This window comes from Mirounga leonina, unplaced genomic scaffold (genome assembly GCF_011800145.1).
Source record: "Mirounga leonina isolate KUSES-001 unplaced genomic scaffold, KU_Mleo_1.0 Mir_173, whole genome shotgun sequence".
Taxonomy (NCBI): domain Eukaryota; kingdom Metazoa; phylum Chordata; class Mammalia; order Carnivora; family Phocidae; genus Mirounga; species Mirounga leonina.
Window position 1 is genome coordinate 78818938 of NW_023270447.1, and position 20402 is coordinate 78839339.

At 41.5% G+C, this 20402-nt stretch overlaps 1 protein-coding gene across 12 annotated transcripts in view; it reads left to right on the forward strand.

Annotated features, from left to right (window-relative positions):
- The first annotated feature begins 222 nt into the window (after positions 1-222).
- The window catches only part of EIF4G3 (eukaryotic translation initiation factor 4 gamma 3), a 338415-nt gene continuing 318235 nt past the window's right edge, over positions 223-20402 (forward strand). For 11 of the 12 annotated variants that reach the window (XM_035019573.1, XM_035019576.1, XM_035019574.1 and 8 more), the window contains exon 1: positions 235-458. In XM_035019573.1, the coding sequence (XP_034875464.1) occupies positions 250-458 (209 nt within the window). In that variant the 5' untranslated portion in view covers positions 235-249. Of the gene's footprint in view, positions 459-20402 lie in introns of all 12 variants that reach the window. The other variant, XM_035019586.1, reaches the window with a different exon arrangement.

Below are 20402 nucleotides of genomic sequence, written 5' to 3' on the forward strand. Positions count from 1 at the left end.
CGGAGACCGGCAGCCGGTGGTGCTGGCCCGCGGGGCGGCTGCTGCTGCCGGCGGCGGCGGCGGCGGCGGCGGCGGCGGGCGTGTGTGACCGGCCCCGGCCCCCTCCTCCTCCTCCTCCCAGCCTCCCCCCGGCCCCCCGCTCCCGCCGCCTCCCCGGGTCTGCCCCCATCCCGCCCCCCCGCTGCCCCCGGCCCCTGCACCCCGGCGCGCCCGGTCCCGCTCTGGGGGGGTTGGTGGCTTCGCTTTGCCATGAGTTTACCGCAGAAACCGGCTCTGAAATCAGGCTCAGCGGCTGCAGCAGGAACCGGACCCGGCACCGGAGCGGCGGCGGCGGCGGCGGCAGCGGTACCGCCTCCTCACCCGGCGGCAGCAGCAGCGGCGGCGGCGGCGGCGGCGGCGGCGGCAGCGGCCCCTCCTCACCCGAACATCAGGGCCCTCCAGACCCAGGCGCCCCAACAGTATCCTTTTCACCTTCCTGCCGGCCCTTCGGCATCTCGCCGCAGCCCGGGGGGGGGGGGGGGGGGGGGGGCCCCCCCCGGCCCCCCCCCCCGCCCCCCCCCCCCCCCCGGGGGGGGGGGGGGGGGGGGGACCGTGGCTCCCCAGGGACCCTCCTGCCGGCCGCCACAGCTCAGCCGGGGAAGGGGCTGCTGCGCGGCCGGCTCGGCCGGAGCTTTCGGGGTGCTCCGGCGGCAGCAGCCCTGCGGGGGACCCCGGGACCCTCTGCAGTAGTGTGAAAACTAGCTCCGCTCGGCCTGGCCTCTGCAGCCCTTCCCTTTTAGAGCTGGGGGACCCTTCCCCCCCTTCGCCTCCCCCCGCCCCCCCCGCCCCCCTTTATTAGGCCGAATTTGCTGGTGCCTGGGACCAGCCCTGCAGGGAAGGCTTTTCTGATTGTTGTGAGGACTACACCCTCCTCCTCCTCCTCCTCCTCTTCTCCCCCTGCAGCAGGGCCTGGTGGGCTTCCCTAATTATTATTAGTACATAATAAACTTCAATGGTAAATTTCCTGTTTGAAACTAAGCTCAGTTCGTGTCTGAGGTAAGTCGGATTTTAAATCTATGGTGAAAATGTACAGAAAGCACCCCCTGTGGCTAATGTTTCGCGATGGGGGGAGTTAGGTTGCTTGTGGTGGAACGCGATCTGAGGAGGAAATGTTACACCGGACGCTTCCCTGTCTTTGACCTTTTTAAAGGAAGAGGAAGTTAACTGACATTACCCATCACCCCCAAAAGTCTCGCTTCTGGGAAGGCTTGTGTTATGATGGATATTTTTAAAGGCTCTAATTTCCTCTTCGTAGGCCTGATGTCTAGAGGAGATCAGGGCTTCTGGAGGAGAGTCTAGGATTGAATGTATCTAATTTCATGTTGTTTGCTCGATTGTAGAGTTTTTTGGACAGCTTTGATTGAAAAGACTTGATGACCAGGTATTTTAGTCAGAAACTAGCCGGTGAAGGTAAAACGTTGAATTCGTGAATTCCACGGAGATTTAGAAAGGTATTACCTACCTGAGAATAACATTTCATCATGCACCTTTCCCTCCCCCCACCCGTTGTATTTGTGTAAATCAGTAAATAACCATTGGATGTTAGATGTGTTGTGTTTTTGTATTTGTGTCATTTTGTGTTTGGCTTCCAGAGAGAGTAGGGTGTTTGAGCAAATAACTGCCATGAAGTCCACGGATGATTTCACAGTCTGTAGTTTGATTCCTGTCTGTATCGATTACTTTGAGAAGGGAAAGATATCTCCCTTTTAGAGTCATTTCGGGTCATCTTTTGGTTTCTGTCAAGTGTCATTTTCTCTGTTCTTTAAATATTGTTATTCAATCCAGGCGGTGTGTCGCAGAGTAAAGATAAATTCCATTCCAGTGTGATGTGTGTACTGATTTCATAATGTTTTTATTCTGCATGATTCTGTTCAATTAAGAATTTTTCACAGATGAGAATGCTTAGTGATACCTTAGTGTTGCTCATGGAAAATCTGGTTGGTTTTGATCAGTATCCCTAGTTGCTTTACTTTTGGGGGGAGAAGAGTTGGCCGATTTGCCTACTTCAAGGTGGAGTTCAGTGTTGGATCTCTTAAGCATATCTTCACTTAATGCTTTGTGAGTTTGAATTCTTTTCTCATTTGTCTTTTTTTTTTTTTGGTCTTGATTGCCCATACTTGGTTAGGGCTATAAGTTTATGTACTGTGCCACCGAGTAGATTTTTCATTACCTGTATTTTGGAGCTATTTTGGCAATTAAGCATTGAAAGGAAGCCCATAGTGTGTGTTCTTGATGTACAAAGTGATAAGTGAGGACCAGTGCTTGGTGAATTTGGTGGCTTTATTTGGACACAAAGAGTTGTGAGTTGTGACTTAAGTGTTTCAAGTGTGCTTTTTCTTAATGCATTTCACAAAGGAAGGATTTATAAAAGCTCTGAGTTGGCTGCAACACGGAAGTAGTTATTAGTACTGCAACAGTTGTTAAAGGGCATAAATTTAAGGTGTAATTTCCAGTGGAGATGATTTCTTACATCTATTTGTAGTCATATGGGATAGTTGGTTTTTATGTGGCTTTAAGTTTTTACTTTGTCTCATGTCATAGAAGAAATTAAAATTCTTGATGTATTTCACAATTCTGTTATCTTACTGCTTTACTCACTGAAAGGTTTCAATTAGTAAAATCTAAAAGTTTGTATAGTAAATGAGGTATAGGTGACAGATTTCATTAGAATGTACTAATGATGAAAATGTTACCAGTGGTAATGGGGAATTGGTTAAAATGGATTGAAACAGAGCAAGTCTGCTTTTCTACCCTGAGGGAGTGTGGAAATTTGCATTTGTTTGATGAAAGTGGTCATCATGTGATAAGTTGATAGACCCGAAGCTTGGAGACTGGAGTGCGAGGCTGGAGTTGATTTTTCTATGGCTTGGTTAAATCTCCAGTTCCTCAAAATATATCAGTGCAGTTGTGTTTGAATTTAATTAATAAATTCGTATAGTACTTTAAGTTTATAAAAATACTGAAAGGAGATTGACCTGACAGTGTCCTTCATTTGTACTTAGTGTTCAAGTGACAAATCAGAAATGAAAGGGAATGTTGGCAATAATGAATTGGAATATAAACTGGAACCTGCCTCTGGGCATCATTATTGCATGGCAGGCTCATAAAGCCATTTTAAGCAGAGGATTTTGACTGCAAAGAGGCAGGGAATGGGGCCTGGCAAGGAATGGGACATGATGGAGGGTGGCAGGGATGGTGGGGGATGAAAGAAGATAAACCCTGCTGTGAAAAGTGCTACTGGTGAGGGAGGAATATGCTTAGAATTTTTATAACATAATCTAGTATGAATAGTTTATGAAATTGGCACTTCAAGATACTTGCCTTGAGATAATGCTCTCCTCAACTTCCCAGTATGAACTTTTCAGAAGCTCTGTTGAGCATCTTAAAAGAGCTTAACCTTTTCTGGGTAACAAACAACTTTGACATTTTGATGAAAGCTTATAGACCCTCTCCACAGAAAATTGTTGCTTACATTTTCAGGGGGTTCTTGGGCTCCTATTAAAAGCCTAGCCCTTTGGATGGAAACTGCTTACCTTTCAGATAATTAAAGATAAATGAGGTTGAATTTGGGTGCCCGAATAGTTCTGACTTAGAACAATTTTGCAGTCTGTTATGAATACACAGTGTTCTATTTATATGGAAAGACTTCAGGGTGTAATTTCTCTCAGAGCTGCTGACACTTCTGGGGAGTCTAGTTACTGTTTTGGGGCAGCCAATTTGGTTAAGAAAATCAGGGCAGTGGGTTCTTTGAAGGAACTAAGTTTGGTAAAGGCCTGTGGCAACCAGAAAATGACGTGTGTCCTCAGCTATTTTGTCTTGGGTATAAAAACAAGTATGCCCATTGAGGGTGTTTTTTGTATTTAATTTTCTTTCTTTTAAAAAAATTTTTTTTTGTTTTCTCTGTTGATTTTCAATTTTATAGGTTGAAGCCAAAAACATTTGTTTTCCTCTTTTTTGTCTCTTGACCAAAGCTAAATCTGCATAATATTAATAATAGTATTCATTTATTGAATGCCTCCTGTTCTAGGTACCATACATGCATGATTTTACTTAATTTTCACAATCCTAATGAGGTAGGTACTATTTCTGTTTTACAGATGAGGAAACTGAAGAGCAGAGAAGTAATGTTCCTAAGGTTGTCCATCTAGTAAGTGGTGGTCCGCAGTTCAGACTCTGGTATGACTGGCTCCAAAGCTCATGAATGTCCTTTCTATTAGGTCTCGTTGCTTCCTACCAAATCTGCATATACGAGTGGGAGGTAGCTAGGGGAAGGTCTGTATGCAGTAAAGAGGCTCTGTGGAGTCATCTAGAACGCCATGATACTGTATCTTGTTTTAATTCGTTCATAGCCACATACTATAAGACATGTAGGTTATCTTTATCTCATTGAGACTTATAGGATAGGCCCGCACATTTAATTCAGTGCATGTTTCTGCTTGTTCAGAAGTTAGCAAGGCTTCCAGCAAAATACTGTTGTAACTAGCAACCAGAACTCTAAAGCTCATGAAGCAGCCCCAGTCTGTCTACTCCTAAGCCCCACCATCAACAGAGATGGATGTGTGCTCTTAAGGGCAGATCCTTTTCTAGGAAGGAGAGGGGGAGACTGATGCAAGATGAAGATACGGAAGGAAGAATGTTACTTAGGTGCCTGAGTCACATTGGCGCTTGTTTCTGCTCTCTTACTCTCTGTCCTAGGCTTACTGGTCTTAAAGTGAGGTATTTTTGTCAAACTGTGAGATTAAACCACTGAAGGACTGATATGTTGCTTTTCCACATTGGGGTTTCTGATAAGATTTTTACAAAAAGGTTTGCTGTTAAAAAACATTTGAAAACCGTGTTTTTTTGTTTTTAAGATTTTATTTATTTGAGAGAGAAAGCATGAGCACAACTTGGGGGAGGGGCAGAGGGAGAGGGAGGACCCTGGGATCCTGACCTGAGCTGAAGGCAGATGCTTAACTGACTGAGCCACCCAGGTGCTCCTGAAAACCATGTTTTAAATCATAATAAGATTGCCATGTTTTAGTCATTTATATTGGAGCTTCAGTGTAAGTGGCAAGTTTTAAAATTGATTTGTTCGTTTATTGAGCACGTACTGTGTGCCAAACTCAGCGCTTGGTGTAGGGTTAAAAAGCTTTTGCCCTCCAGGTACCTGAGTGGCTCAGTTGGTTAAACATCTGCCTTTGGCTCAGGTCATGATCCCAGGGTCCTGGGATCGAGCCCCACATTGAGCTCTCTGCCCAGCAGGGAGCCTGCTTCTCCCTCTCCCTCTGCCTGCCGCTCCCCTTACTTGTGCTCTTTCTCTCTCTGAAATAAAATCTTAAACGAAAAGAAAAGCTTTTATCCTCAAAGAACTTGGTCCCGACAGGTAAGTGACAGAATATCACAAAGCAAGTGTGATGATAACTGCTGTAAGAGCTTAGCCTGGAGGAAGGAGGAGTTAGGGCTTCCTAGAAGAAATTGACATCTGAACTACATTAGAAGGATGGGTAAGAATTACCCGAGGTTTACAGAGCTTTCTCCTGCCAGCTGACTTTTCCCAATTCCATTGCTGTTGCTGCTGCGTAGAACTTGAGTAAATGGATTTCATTCACGTTTCAAGTTTTTAGCAGGAGCAGAGAAGTTAGAGGAGGTAGTCTACAACATGGCAGTCAAAACACAATTGCCATAGATTCAAAGTATCTTCTGCACCATAATCCCAGGAATTAGAGTATGAGAAGATAACGTTTCAGCTCTGGTCTCCTGGTCTCCTTCCCACTCATCTCATAATACCTCCCTGCTCTTCTGATAAGTAGATTTTTGGCTTGGAAACTAGCCTTGAAATACAAGTAAATTTAGCTTGATGTATTGAGAAGTGTACCTGATTTGTAGTAAAAAAGAAAAAAAAAATCTGGATTTGAGTTTGGCTTTTCCATTTTTTAGAGGTGTTATCTTGGATTAATCACATAAATGCTCTGGGCATCAGTTTCCCTTTCTCTAAAATGAAGGAGTTAGACCAGTTTATGTGACTCTCTTGAATTACAGTGGCTTATGATTCTGAAGATTATGGTGTGAGGTTTTGTTCTTGCAAGTAGGCGGGAAGGATTTATAGAGATCTATTAATGGATTCTTTGTCTGATGGTCAGTGACATTGATATTAGAAGCATGCTAACATGGATCAAGGCAACTTGATTGTATAAGAAACCTCTGGTTTTTGACTTATTAATGTTCGATTTAGTTGAACAGACCAATCGCTTTTCGGACTTTTGGCTAAGGTCAAGTGTAGTCAAACAGACTGAAATGCTTCTGTGACTTGGGTAGGAAGATCGTGGGATGGATTGAGGCCATAAAATAAGGTTGCATGGCCAGGCAGATGCTGGCTTGCTCTGGTTGATGATACAGTTAGTTCATTATGAAGTATGAGAGAAAGTAAGTTCTGGAATAAACTCTTGTGATGAGATACAATCTATTTTACTTTACGAATAATAATTTGAGCTAATATAATAGGTAACTGTTCCCTGATTCTTAGCCAGGTGCCTGACTTCAAGCAGAGTATAAACTGCAGCTGAGATTTACATCGATGAAATATTGCAAGATCCCAAGCTACTTCTGAATTCCCAAATGGCTCCTAGTTCTTAGGCTTGCTGCCATCCAGAAGTTTTTCACTTTCTTGTAACCTCAGCTGAAATTTGAGACTGTTTTAACTATTTTAAGTACATTTGGAATTTGTCAGTTTTTATGACCTTTATTAACTAGTAGTAGTTTTGTACTTTTTCAAGCCCATGTGTGTTCCCGCTTATGAGATACTAAATTCTATCAATAGAATGTAAGGTCCATAAAGGCAGAGAATTTTGTCAGTTTTGTTTGCTGTTGAATTGCCAACCTCTAGAGCAGTACCTCGCAGATAGGAAGTCTGTAAATATTTGTTGAAATGTTGATTAAATTAGAGTCTGGGAATCCGTTTTAAGCTAAGTTTTAGGACTAATATAGATGGCATCACAACTCACATTTAGCATTCAAGGCTGCCCTAAGATTGTTTTGCACTGTTGTGTAACTGAATTGATAATAGTTTCATAATGTTGTTTGAGATGGAATAGCATTGACCTAGTTTACAAAGTCATCTAATGTGGCTGAGTTGCCTTTGAAGTATAGATACTGATGATGAGGGTTGGTATAAGGCCAAAGAGGAAAAACATTTATAGTGAAATGTTACTATGAAAAATTTTGTTTTGTGATTTTAAGAACTAACATCATCAAATCAGGAAATTAAAAACATACGGAAAAGTAAAAAGTCACCCATAATCTTAGTATGTAGAGATAACCACTGTTAACATTTTGGTATATTTCTTTCTGACACTTTTTTCTCTGGGCTTTAAATGGGCTTAAATTCTGTCCTTTTGTTGTAACATAACTTAAGGTCACATTACATATATGGGATTTTTTCTTTTTTTCAAAGATTTTATTTATTTATTTGACAGAGACAGAGATAGCGAGAGCAGGAACACAAGCAGCGGGAGTGGGAGAGGAAGAAGCAGGCTTCCCCTTGAGGAGGGAGCCTGATGTGGGACTCGATCCCAGGACCCTGGGGTCATGACCTGAGCCGAAGGCAGACGCCTAACGACTGAGCCACCCAGGAGCCCTTTCTTTTTTTAAATACATGACGATTTTATTGCTAAAAAATGTCCTTTGGAGGGACAGCAGTATTTGTCTCAGTTTCCCCCATCCTGGCAGAGTCCCCAAGAGTGTTTCTATTCTGTAGAGGGAACAGGGACTGGGGCCAGGGTGAGACTACATATACAATTCTGTGTCTTGCTTACTTTCTTACTTAACTATCTGAGAGCAGAAACTAGGCCCTAAAAAATAGCATATAAGAAACAGAATTTGAACTGAAATATGAATTTAGAAAACATTAAGGGGCGCCTGGGTGGCTCAGTCGTTAAGCGTCTGCCTTCGGCTCAGATCATGATCCCAGGGTCCTGGGATCGAGCCCTGCATCGGGCTCCCTGCTCCGCGGGGAGCCTGCTTCTCCCTCTCCCATTCTCCCTGCTTGTGTTCCCTCTCTCGCTGTGTCTCTCTCTGTCAAAAAATAAATAAAAAATCTTAAAAAAAACCACAACATTAAAAGAAGAGCTTAAGACTACAGTAAGGGTTTAGATGGGCAGAGGGGAGTAGATTGTGGTGAGTGAGTAACATGAACAAAGGTTTGGGCATGAAATAAGCATCCTGTGTGCTGGGTTGTGAGGATCCCCATCAGTATGCTTGGAGTGGAGGATTATTGTGGTAGAATATTTGAAATAATGGATCCAGATTGTAGAGGGCTTTGAATCAATATAAGAGAAGGTTAGACTTCATTTGTGTGAAACTATTATTTTTTTTTTAATGGCTTTATTGAGCTATAGTTCAGATACCAAACAAACCACCCGTTTAGAGTGTATCATTCAGTGGTTTTGAGTATATTCACAGTTGTGTGGCCATCACCAAAATCAGTTTTAGAACTTTTTTTTAAAGATTTTATTTGAGAGAGAGAGAGACAGACAGAGAGAGATGGGGGGGGCGGGGAGGAGGGGCAGAGGGAGAGGGGGAAGCAGACCCCTGCTGAGCAGGGAGCCTGCCACGGGGCTCTATCAGGATCCTGAGCTGAGCCGAAGGCAGTTGCTTAACCGACTGAGCCACTCAGGTGCCCCAGTTTTAGAACATTTTTATCACTCACAAAAGAAACCCGTTAGATTCCCCATTTCCCCCAGTTCTTTCTGCCTGAGGCAAGTACTAATCTGCTTTCTGCCTCTATAGATTTGCCTATTCTGGACATTTCATATAAATGATACAATACAGTAGATAGTCTTTTGTGACTGGTTTCTTTTACTTTTCATGTTTTCAAGGGTCATCTATGTTGTGGTATGTTTCAATACTTTTTTTTAAATTGCTGAATAATGTTCCAGATACCACATTTCCTTTATTCATCAGTTGATGGATGTTTGGGTTGTTTCAGCTATTTTTTTTAATTTTTATTTTTTTAAAAGATTTTATTTATTTATTTGACAGACAGCGAGAGAGGGAACACAAGCAGGGGGAGTGGGGGAGGGAGAAGCAGGCTTCCCGCCAAGCAGGGAGCCCGATGCGGGGCTCGATCCTAGGACCCCGGGACCACGACCTGAGCCGAAGGCAGACGTTTAACCGTCTGAGCCACCCAGGCGCCCCTATTTTTTTTTTTTTTTTTAAGATTTATTTAGGGGCGCCTGGGTGGCTCAGTCAGTTTAGTGGCTGTTTGCTTTCGGCTCAGGTCATCATCTCAGGTTCTTGAGATGGAGCCCCACATGGGGCTCCTTGCTCAGCGGGGAGTCTCCTCCCTCTCTCTCTGCTGCTCCCCTTGCTTGTGCTCTCTCACTTGTGCTCTCTCAAATAAAATCTTAAAAAAAATAAAGATCTGTTTATTTGAGAGAGAGAGAGAGAGAGGGAGTGCACACTTGTGCACAAGGTGCGGGGAGGGGCAGAGGGAGAGGGAAAGAGACTTTTAAGCAGATTCCCTGCTGAGCACGGAGCCATGCCCTATGGGGCTCAACCTCATGACCCAAGCCCAAATCAAGAGTCGGAAGCTTAACCGACTGAGCATCCCAGGCGCCCCTACAAATATTTTCTCCCATTCAGTATGTTGTCTCTCTCTCTCTCTTTCTTTTTGAAGATTTTATTTTTAAGGACTCTACACCCAACTTGGGGCTTGAACTCACAACCCCAAGACCAAGAGTTGCATGCTCTACTGACTAAGCCCGCCAGGCTCCCCTCATTTTCTTGATAATGTCCTTTGAAGCATAAAAATGTTTAATTTTGATGAAGTCAAATTCATGTTTTTTTTTTTTTGTCACTTGTGCTTCCTTAGTGTGTCTAAGAAGGCTCTCCTTAACCCAGGGTCATGGAAATTTACTCCTTTCTTTTTTTTATAATTTTAGCTTTTAAATTTAGGTCTTTTTTTGAGTTAATTTTTGTGTATGCTGTGAAGTAGGAGTTCCAAGTTTATTTTATTTATTTATTTTTTTTAAAGATTTTATTTATTTATCTGAGAGAGAGAATGGGAGACAAGCATGAGAGGGGGAGGATCAGAGGGAGAAGCAGACTCCCCGCTAAGCAGGGAGCCCGATGTGGGACTTGATCCCGGGACTCCAGGATCATGACCTGAGCTGAAGGCAGTTGCTTAACCAACTGAGTCACCCAGGCGCCCCCCAAGTTTATTTTTTTGCATGTGACTATCCAGTTGTCTTGGCACTATTTGTTGAAAGGAATATTCTTTGAATTGTTCGAGCACTTTGTCAAAAATCAATTGTATTTCTTTTTTTTTTTTTTTTTAATTTATTGGGAAACTGACATGATGAAAACTGTTTTTGAAGATTTGTTGAGGTGGGGTGCCTGGGTGGCTCTCTGTCAAATAAATAAAATCTTTAAAAAAAAGATTTGTTGAGGTGTGCAGGTTGAAATAAGGAATAGGAAAGATTAAGAGAATAGGAATATCATCACAGAACTACATTTAGGATGAGGTGTGCTATTTATAAAATATGGCCTATTGAATAAATGAACTTTGATCATTTTCACCTTTTGTATAATGCCTAAAATATAGGAGAGCTACTCAAAAGAGATTTTGCCTATCTCTTTTTTTTTTTTTTTTAAAGATTTATTTATTTATTTGACAGAGAGAGAGAAACAGCATGAGAGGCGATAGGGTCAGAGGGAGAAGCAGGCTCCCTGCTGAGCCGGGAGCCGGATGTGGGACTCGATCCCAGGACTCCGGGATCATGACCTAGGCAGTCGCTTAACCAACTGAGCCACCCAGGCGCCCGCCTATCTCTATTAAGATAAATTCCTATTAGGCAGTGGTAGCTTTGTGAAAAATAACATAAAGGCATTTGATTATTTTGCTGTGCTGTGAAGAATTGAAATTGTAAGTTACAAATTCTTGGGTTATTGTATTTCACATAGAATTTTAGCTCTGCCTAGAGCATTTATATAATTTTCAAGATAAATTTTATTTTTTATTTATTAGGTTATAACCTCAGGCTATTCTAATGTGTACATTTTTATAAAGAAATAAAATTGGGAAATACGACTCACCTCTAACAGGATTCTTTCTGCTATTCAGGAAAAGACTACATTAATGAAGAGGCTTTTTATAACCTTTCAGGTCTAATAACAGGGTTTTGGATGAAAATTTTCTACACACACACACACAGTCTCTTCAGTGACTTGAAATATCACAGTGTGGGAATGGGGTTGCTGATTTTTTTAAAGATTATATCTACTTTTTAAGTTTTATAAGTTAGTATGCGTGCATGTCTTTAGCTTAGCTCATTAAATACATGAAGGAAGTGGGTCTTTACCTACGTAAAATTTTAATGATCTCAGGCACCTGATTAATATCGTTGAGATTTTGAGGCTAATATACTCATTTGATAATTTCAGTATTATATTGTTGATCTTTTTTAGAAATATTAGAATTTGGAACCAGCCCAGGTTCCTGAAGTAACTGCTGTTTCAAAAGTAGACAGCAGAGTACTTGACCTTAGCTTATTCCATTTTGTGTTGCGATTGGGTGGGTGTACTTGAATGTGGTACATTTTAGGCAAGGCAGTGAAAGCTGAATGCTGCTCTGGAAAGTCCTTGATTTTATTCTTGACTTTCTGTTGAAAATCATAGTTATTTTTTTTTTTAAAGATTTTATTTGAGAGAGAGAGAGAGAACAGGTGGGGAGAGAGACAGCGGGAGAGGGAGAAGCAGGCTCCCTGCTGAGCAAGGAGCCTGATTCGGGCTTGACCCCAGTACCCTGGGATCATGACCTGAGCCGAAGGCAGGCGCTTAACCGACTGAGCCACCCAGGCGCCCCTGAAAATCATAATTAAAAGATACAAACGTATTAGTATGTATTGACTTATTTTCCCTTTACATAATCTTTGGGGATCTCTGGTCTACCTTTCTGGTCTCCTCCCCCAGGGGTGTTTGTTCCTGAGGTTGGGGGAGATGTTGGTGACTTGCCAAAGCATCAGGTTTGTACAAACTCAAACTGATTTGAGGTGTTTAACAACAGTGATCACTTTGACTTACCAGTAGGTGACCAAAGATATTTCTCCTGTAATGGTCCTGGTTTGGATGGTAAATTACACGGTCATCCTTACCTAGTAACCATTGTATATAGTTTAGAAAATCAGGAGTCTTTATGCTCTGTATATGTTACTAAAATACTTTGGGAAGCAGCAAGACATTTTCTATCCTTTGATCTAACAATTTGTATTTGATCTTGTAGTTATAAAGGTCTTTGACCTCAGCATGTGAACTAAATAGGAGCAAAGTATTGTCAGCCTCTTAAAAAAAAACTATTTGATTTTAGACCTACAGAAAACTTGCCAAAATAGTAAGAGTTCTCTCCTATCCCTTCTCTCCTTCCCTAATGTAAACATCTTCCATTATCAGAGTACAATTGTCAAGCACAGGAAATTAATTAACACTGATACAATATTATCAACTAAAGTGCAGACCTTATAATTATTGCCAGTTTTTCCACTGTTCTTTTTCTGTTTCAGGATCCCACATTGCATTTGGTTATTATTTCTCCTTAGTCTCTTCTAGACTGTAATTGTTCCTTTCTCTATTTAATCATATGTTTATCAAACACAGAGTCTAGGTAGAGAAAGTCTACCCGTGCTTTTTGTGAAATTGAAGGCTTTGGTCTGTTCATAAGGATATTGTATGTGAAAATTAATGTCAATGATAAGGACAATTGTGAGAGCCCTCCAACAGGTAACATAGCCTTCAGAAACATATTGCTGGACACCCTTCCTAATTTTTCTGAGTATTTGGAGAGAAGAGTAATTTTTTTTTTTTTGTATTCTAGAATCATATTTATGAAAGTAGCTTAGTTACTGTTCAGTTGAAGGCTCACTGAAAGGAATAGGATAACTAGAAATGGCAAGGTTAGGATGCTCAAGGGAGAAGGAAAAAAATAATGGAATCTTGAGGCAAGAGAGAAGTAGAAAAGGGAAGGAAAATTTTGGTCATTGTTTTGATTCCACAGATTAAGTTAATAGTGCCTGATGCTTAGTAGACACACAGTGATTTATTAAATGGCCAAAGGACCAAGTGTTTATTAAATAACCTCATGTTCTAGCTGTTGATGGAGATACAAAAGAAACCTGAAGTGTGGGGTCTCTGCCTCTTAGGTGCTCCAGTCAAACAGTTAAAACAATTTAAGGTGCTTTCTAAGTAGAGGTAGGAGATCAGAGGCCTGAGAGTTCAGTGAGGACTGGAGGAGTTAGGAAGTAGGATTTGGGCAGTTGGAAGAGGAAGGACATTTATAGTTGAGGGAAAAATGCTTTTATAGCAGCTAGGAAATAATGGTAGATGGTGTGTTTAGGGTAGTCAGAAGACGTGCTTGACTGAAAATCTAATGTGCAGTGCATGTGACAGTTTTGGAAACTGTTGGCTGTCGGTTCTTTTATTTTGTAGCAAACAAGTTTTTCAAAACCTGATACCTACTAACCCGTTTGGTAGTTAGAGGAAGATGAAATTGGTGCTGGGTGGCTTGAGATCAATAGGAAGCCTAGAGACTAATATGCTAGGCCCACTTATGGTTTTCCAGGATTTTACTGATACACATCTAGTCTATAGGGAGATGAAAAGGAAAGGGTAATTATATCATGAAAGCTCTCAAAGGAAGAAAGCTAGAGATTTGAATATCTTTGGTGAAAGAATGAAAAGAGCTAAAACTGACTCCAGGGCTTTGAGACTGGAAAATGATACTGTCAGTGATAAGTAAAGAAGATGTAGGATTTGATTTTATATCATGTTGAGGTAGTGAGCAGATAAATTCAGTTGAGGACATGTTGGATTTGACATGAATGGAACATCTTACTCGGTTAAGAGATGGAAGTAAACTGGACATGTTTAGAAATAAAGAGATGGAAGTCAGGTGAGCAGAAAGGGCTGGTAAAACAAATCTGTGGAAATATAAGCATAACAGAGTGAAGAGGAAAGCAAAGGTTCTTAAGGGTCAATGCGCACCCACTGATGTGATGAGGATGATGAATCGACAGAAAAGAGGAAGCAGCAGCTGCCATGAGGAAAGAGAACCCCGAAAGCATAGTCTTTTACAGCTTTCCAGATTAGGTTTCCATGGAGCTTTACCTAGATGGGGAAAGTGACATTGAATAAGTGACAGGTAGACTTGATTTTAAACTCTGAACTTTGCCTATATAATTGTTACTACATTTAAGGAAGATTGAAGACTGAAGAGAAATTCTTTCCAGGGTTTCTTTGCAAGCCTAAAATTAGTCCTTGACAGGCTTTGGTTTGGGTATTTATATTTAAGTCTATACTTTTGCTTATTTTGCTTAATTTGCTTCTATAATATTCACATGTATTATAGTAAAAAAAACTTTAAATGCATTTAAATCACTACCTACCATGGCTACTCATAGGCTGCTATTGGAATTCTGGGCAGCAGTTATGAAATCATTACTTTATATCCACTTTTTCTTTTTTTAAGTAAACTCTGGGTCCAGTGTGGCACTCAAACTCACAACCCCAAGGTCAAGAGTTGTATGCTGTACTACTGACTGAGCCAGCCAGGCGCCCTTAAATCTACTTTTTTTTTTGAGAGAGAGCTTGAGAACTTGGGTGGTGGGTGGGGGAGTAGGAGAGGCAGAGGGAGAAGGAGAGAGTCTTATGTGTGGAGCCTCATGTGGGGCTCAATCTCACGACCCTGAGATCATGACCTGAGCTGAAATCGAGCTGGATGCTCAACCAACTGAGCCATCCAGACATGCCTAAATTCACATATTTAATGAAAGATCTTTATATGCTGATCAGGAATTCAGCATAGCGTGATAAACTCATTGTTACCACTTTTTTTTTTTTTTTAAAGATTTTATTTATTTATTTGAGAGAGAATGAGAGAGAGCACCTGAGAGGGGATAGGGTGATAGGGTCAGAGGACGAAGCAGACTCCCTGCCGAGCAGGAAGCCCGATGCGGGACTCGATCCAGGGACTCCAGGATCATGACCTGAGCCGAAGGCAGTCACTTAACCAACTGAGCCACCCAGGCGCCCTGTTACCACTCTTGATTGGTAAATTTTAAGCAGAAGAAAAGGAACCGATATTTTATTTTTTTTTTTTAAAGATTTTATTTATTCATTTGAGACAGAGAGAGAGAGAGAGAACATGAGCAGGGAGAGAGGCAAAGGGAGAGGGAGAAGCAGGCTCCCTGCTGAGCCAGGAGCCCGATGTGGGGCTTGATCCCAGGACCCTGGGATCCTGACCTGGGCCGAAGGCAGACACTTAACCATCTGAGCCACCCAGTCGCCCCAGGAACTGATATTTTAGTTAGCCAGTCTTTTCCTCATTATTTATTGTGGATTGACTTAAAATTTCTCAGGCTTTTTGGAATAGAGAAAATAGCTTGTGGATGATGAATTTGTGGACCTAAGGAGACTGGCTTACAAATTGGGAACTGCTTAGTTAGTCCAATATTTGTTCCAACTGGGAACTGATGATTTGGCACGCTGTTTCATATGGAGTGTAAAACAAAGCAGAGTTGGGATACTTCCTCCATAGGTTTCTTTCCTTTTTTTTTTTAAGATTTTATTTATTTGACAGAGAGAGATACAGAGAGAGAGGGAACACAAGCAGCGGGAGTGGGAGAGGGAGAAGCAGGCTTCTCGCTGAGCAGGGAGCCCGATGCGGGGCTCGATCCCAGGACCCTGGGACCATGACCTGAGCCGAAGGCAGACGCTTAACGACTGAGCCACCCAGGCGCCCCTTTTCTTTTCTTTTTTTTTAAAAAGATTTTCTTTATTTATTTGACAGAGCGAGCACACAGGCAGGGGGAGCAGCAGAGGGAGCGAGAGAAGGAGGCTTTCCACTGAGGAGGGAGCCCAATGCGGGACTTGATCCCAGGACCCCAGGATCATGACCTGAGCTGAAGGCAGACGCTTAACCGATTGAGCCCCAGGCATCCCTTTCCATAGGTTTTAAAGAAAAATTTGTTTTCTTGTTTATTCTAGCTTAATCATTCAATAGATATTTGTTGAGCACTGAGGAGTTAGAAATAATAGTTTTTATCTTCGAGAAGCTTGCTAGTGCAGGAGACAGATACATAAGAAAGTAGGTAAACAGGAATCAATAAGCACAGGACCTGTGGGAGCTCTGAGGAGGGTCATTATCTTGGGGGTGGGGCTGGAAGAGGATTGGGAGGAATGAAGGGGGAGGCTTCCTAGAGAAGGGGATACTTCTAAGCTGCATCTGGAAGTCAGAATGACCCATATGAAAGATAATGGTAGGAAAAAGAGTATTCCAGCCAGGAATCAGCACATACAGAGACTCAGGGAAAAATGACTTGTTTACCATTGGTAGGCTAACAGTTTGGAGGGGAGCAGTGGACAGGTGGAGGCCACAGAAAGGGCATTATAAGTCAGGCTTGTCACACAGATGACAGCGGCGAGCCATCAGCTGTAGGCTAGGGGGATGATACAGTCATTTTGAGATTTAGAAGGACCATTCTGGAGGGTTATTAGGAGGCAGGATTGAGTTAGGTTTGTAGTAAATAGTTCAAATCCAAGATTGACATGTGAGTTATAATTTTTACTTGGAACTTTTAAAAGTAGGTTGTATGTACTTTTCCTAAGGATGACTTTGAGTTTGTTTACTTTTTTATCTGCAATTTTCCAGATTTATGAAACATGCTTAGATATTTTTGTTCAAGAAAACTTGGAGCTGGGATGCCTGGATGGCTCAGTTAGTTGAGTGTCTGCCTTCGGCTCAGGTCATGATCCCAGGGTCCTGGAATCAAGTCCTGAATCGGGCTCCCTGCTCAGCGGGAAGCCTGCTTCTCCCTCTGCCTGCTGCTCCCCCTGCTTGTGCGCGTGGTCTCTATCTCTGACAAATAAATAAAATCTTAAAAAAAAAAAAAAACTTGGGGTGCCTGGGTGGCTCAGTCGGTTAAGCATCTGCTTTTGGCTCAGGTCACGATCCTGGAGTCTCGGGATCGAGCCCGGGATCGAGCCCTGTATCGGGCTCCCTGCTCAGCGAGGAGTCTGCTTCTTCCTCTGCCCTTCACCCCGCTTGTGTTCTCTCTTTCTCAAATAAAATCTTAAAAAAAAAATTAAAAAAGAAAACTTGGAGCTATATAAATTTCCGTGGTTGTTACCCAACATGCATTTGAAGATCACTTGAACTTTTATATATCTTAAAAAGTTGATACAGTTCTGATTTAAGTTAGTGCATGGTTAGTAGCAGATTCATAGTAGATAGCTTATAAATTTATTACGTTTATAGTTTATAAGGCATATGGTCTTGATACTGGAATAATGGTGAATAGTACCTGCTCAGTACAAGTTAGGAAATCTTTTGTCATAGTGCCTTATGACACTATAGTGACATATACATAGATGTATATATATAGATAAGTAGATAGACACATACGTAGATAGATCTATATCTCCTTATCAGTTCAGCTAGGAATTTGAAATACTAGGTTAATTTGACTGCTTTCAAAATGAAAAGGGAAATTAATTTAGGTGTAATGCCTAGATGAGGTGTTGTATATAAAACTAGAAAGCAATTGGGAAGTGCTTTTCAATTCAGTCCTTCATTGGAAATCACAACTCTGAAAAATATATTTGGAAGGAATCTTTCTTAGGACAAAAGGATTCTTAAAGATCAAACCCTTTTGGTTCTGAGAAGTGAAACTGAGTTGAAAATACTCAAAACTGCAACAAGAGAAGGTAATTCCATTGACTTTCAGGTTGCTTGGCCTCCCCTGCTCTCTCAAAAAAGATTAGCAATTCATGTTTTGCCTGCTTATTTTCAGTTCCGTTAATGAAGTTCTGAACTATGCTTTAAATGGTTAACAGCAGTGTGTGTGTGTGTGTGTGTGTGTGTGTGTGTGTGTGTTTTAAATGCCTTTGTTTTTCTTACTGGACGCACTTTTTCTGTGTCTGAGCATGTATAACATTAGTAGTCTTTGAAGGGACCTGGGTTATTGTAAACGGAGGTGCATTCCTAGTTGCAAGAATGGTTTTTGAATGTTCTTTTAGGCACTTACAGTAGTTGTGCTTTGAGAAAAGAGATTGTTCACTGTGTTTTAGGAGCTAGTAGCTAAGTCTGGTGCTTGTTAACCCTAACTAAGAAAAATGGAGCTTGCTGACAATAGGTGGTTTTACAGGCCTGTGAAACTGACAGCATGTTCAGCAATGTAAACAATGGCAGCTGTCTTTTGCTGGCTTCTCTGTAGTTGGAAGTTAATGAAACTGCTTCTCACTAATGGCTTCACCTGCTGACTCATCGTTCAGCCCCTAAACAACCATAGTGTCCAGCATTATTTAATGCTGGGATTGAGAAGAAAAGGAATTAGAGTCTTAGAATATGAGGGTTGGAATGCATCATGGAAATCCTTTAACTCAGCCCCTTCTCAGAAGGCCTCAACTATCAAAAAGAAATGTCAGACAAAAATGTCACTGTGGTAGATGTCATAGTTGATAGTTAAAAGAATTAGTGATACTGCTATTCAGAATGCCATTACAGTCTTCTGGATGATCAAGGACTTTTTCCTTCTGTCTAGAAATCCTTGAGATGTGCTTTTTAGCTTTCCTTCAAAAATAAGACATTATTCTGAAAGTGGCTGTAAGTGACTGTTAAAGGGGCAGCATACATTTAATTCCTGCCTCAGTCTATAGGAGGACTGTGTGAAGAAGTAAAAAGAAAATGGCATTGCCCCTGATAATTTTCCATTCTAGTTAGGAAGTAGATATGAGAGAGAAGTGGATAAACATTTAGAAGCCAATTTATTAACAAGTGTGTAAGCTGATTCAGCTGATACTGACACTGTGAAGGAGGCTTATGTAAATTTGTGTGAGCTCTAACAGCAGTGATTTAGATTTTTTTTTTGAAGATTTTATTTTTAAGTAATCTCACATCCAACATGGGGCTCGAACTCACAACTCAGATCAGGAGTCGCATGCTCCACTGACTGAGCCAGCCAGGTGCCCCAGTGATTTAGATTTTTGATGCAAAAAAATCACTTTCAGAAATGAAAACTTTGCATAGATTTTATTTTATTTTTATTTTTATATTTTTTAAAGATTTTATTTATTTGACAGAGAGCACAAGTAGGGGAAGCAGGAGGAAGAGGGAGAGGGAGAAGCAGGCTCCCCACTGAGCAGGGAGCCTGATGCAGGACTTGATCCCAAGACCCTGAGATCATGACCTGAACCGAAGGCAGACGCTTAACCAACTGAGCCACCCAGGCGCCCCAGATTTTATTTTATTTTTAAAGATTTTATTTATGTATGTATGTGAGAGAGAGAGCGATTTGTGTGTTGGGGGGAATGCAGAGAGAGGGAGAGAGAATCTCAGACACTCAGTGCTGAGTGCAGAGCCCGACACAGGGCTCCATCCCACCCTCGACCTTGGACTATATAAATTTGTAGGACAGTAAAATTCCCCCTCTCCAGGGCTTTCAACATGACCTGAGCTGAAACCAAGAGTCGTACACTTAACAGACTGAGCCACTCAGGCACACCCCCCCCCAATAGATTTTATTTCTGTAAATTGGAAACCATACTCCAAGAAACCGTTGGCAGATTTTCCACAGACAGCACAGTGAAACCATTAACTTAAAACAGCAGTTCTCAGATTTTATTTTTGATCTTAAGACTCCTTTACACTATTAAAAATTGTTGAGGGTCTCAGAGAGCTTTTGTTATGTGGGCTATATTTGTTGATATTTACAGTATTAGATATTAAAAACAATTTAAAAATACTTAAAAATAGCGATAACAAATCCATTATATTAGCATAAAGTTTGACAAATGGAAAATAAATTTTTCAAAACAATTAGAATAGTAGCATTATTTTTGCAAATCTCTTTAATGTATAGCTTAGTGGAAGAAAACTAGATTCTTGCATCTGCATTTTGCTGTATGTTTTGTTTGAAGGAAATCTTATCTAACTCATACGTAGTTGGGGAGTAGAGGAGTGTTTTAATGTTATTCTCAGATAATTGTGGATCTTCTTTATTACTACACCAAAACTAGGGTGTAGTTTCTTAACTAGTTTCAATTTGGAACCTGAAACGATGTCCTTGAACTTTTCATGCAGTTAAATCTATTGGTCTGATTGTACTTTGAATAGATCTTTTTACCCACATGTGATTTTTTTTTTTTTAAAGATTTTATTTATTTGACAGAGATAGAGCACAAGTAGGCAGAGCGGCAGGCAGAGGCAGAGGGAGCAGACTCCCCGCTGAGCAGGGAGCCTGATGCGGGACTCGATCCCAGGACCCTGGGCTCATGACCTGAGCCGAAGGCAGATGCTCAGTGGCTGAGCCACCCAGGTGCCCCTTCCCATGTGTGAT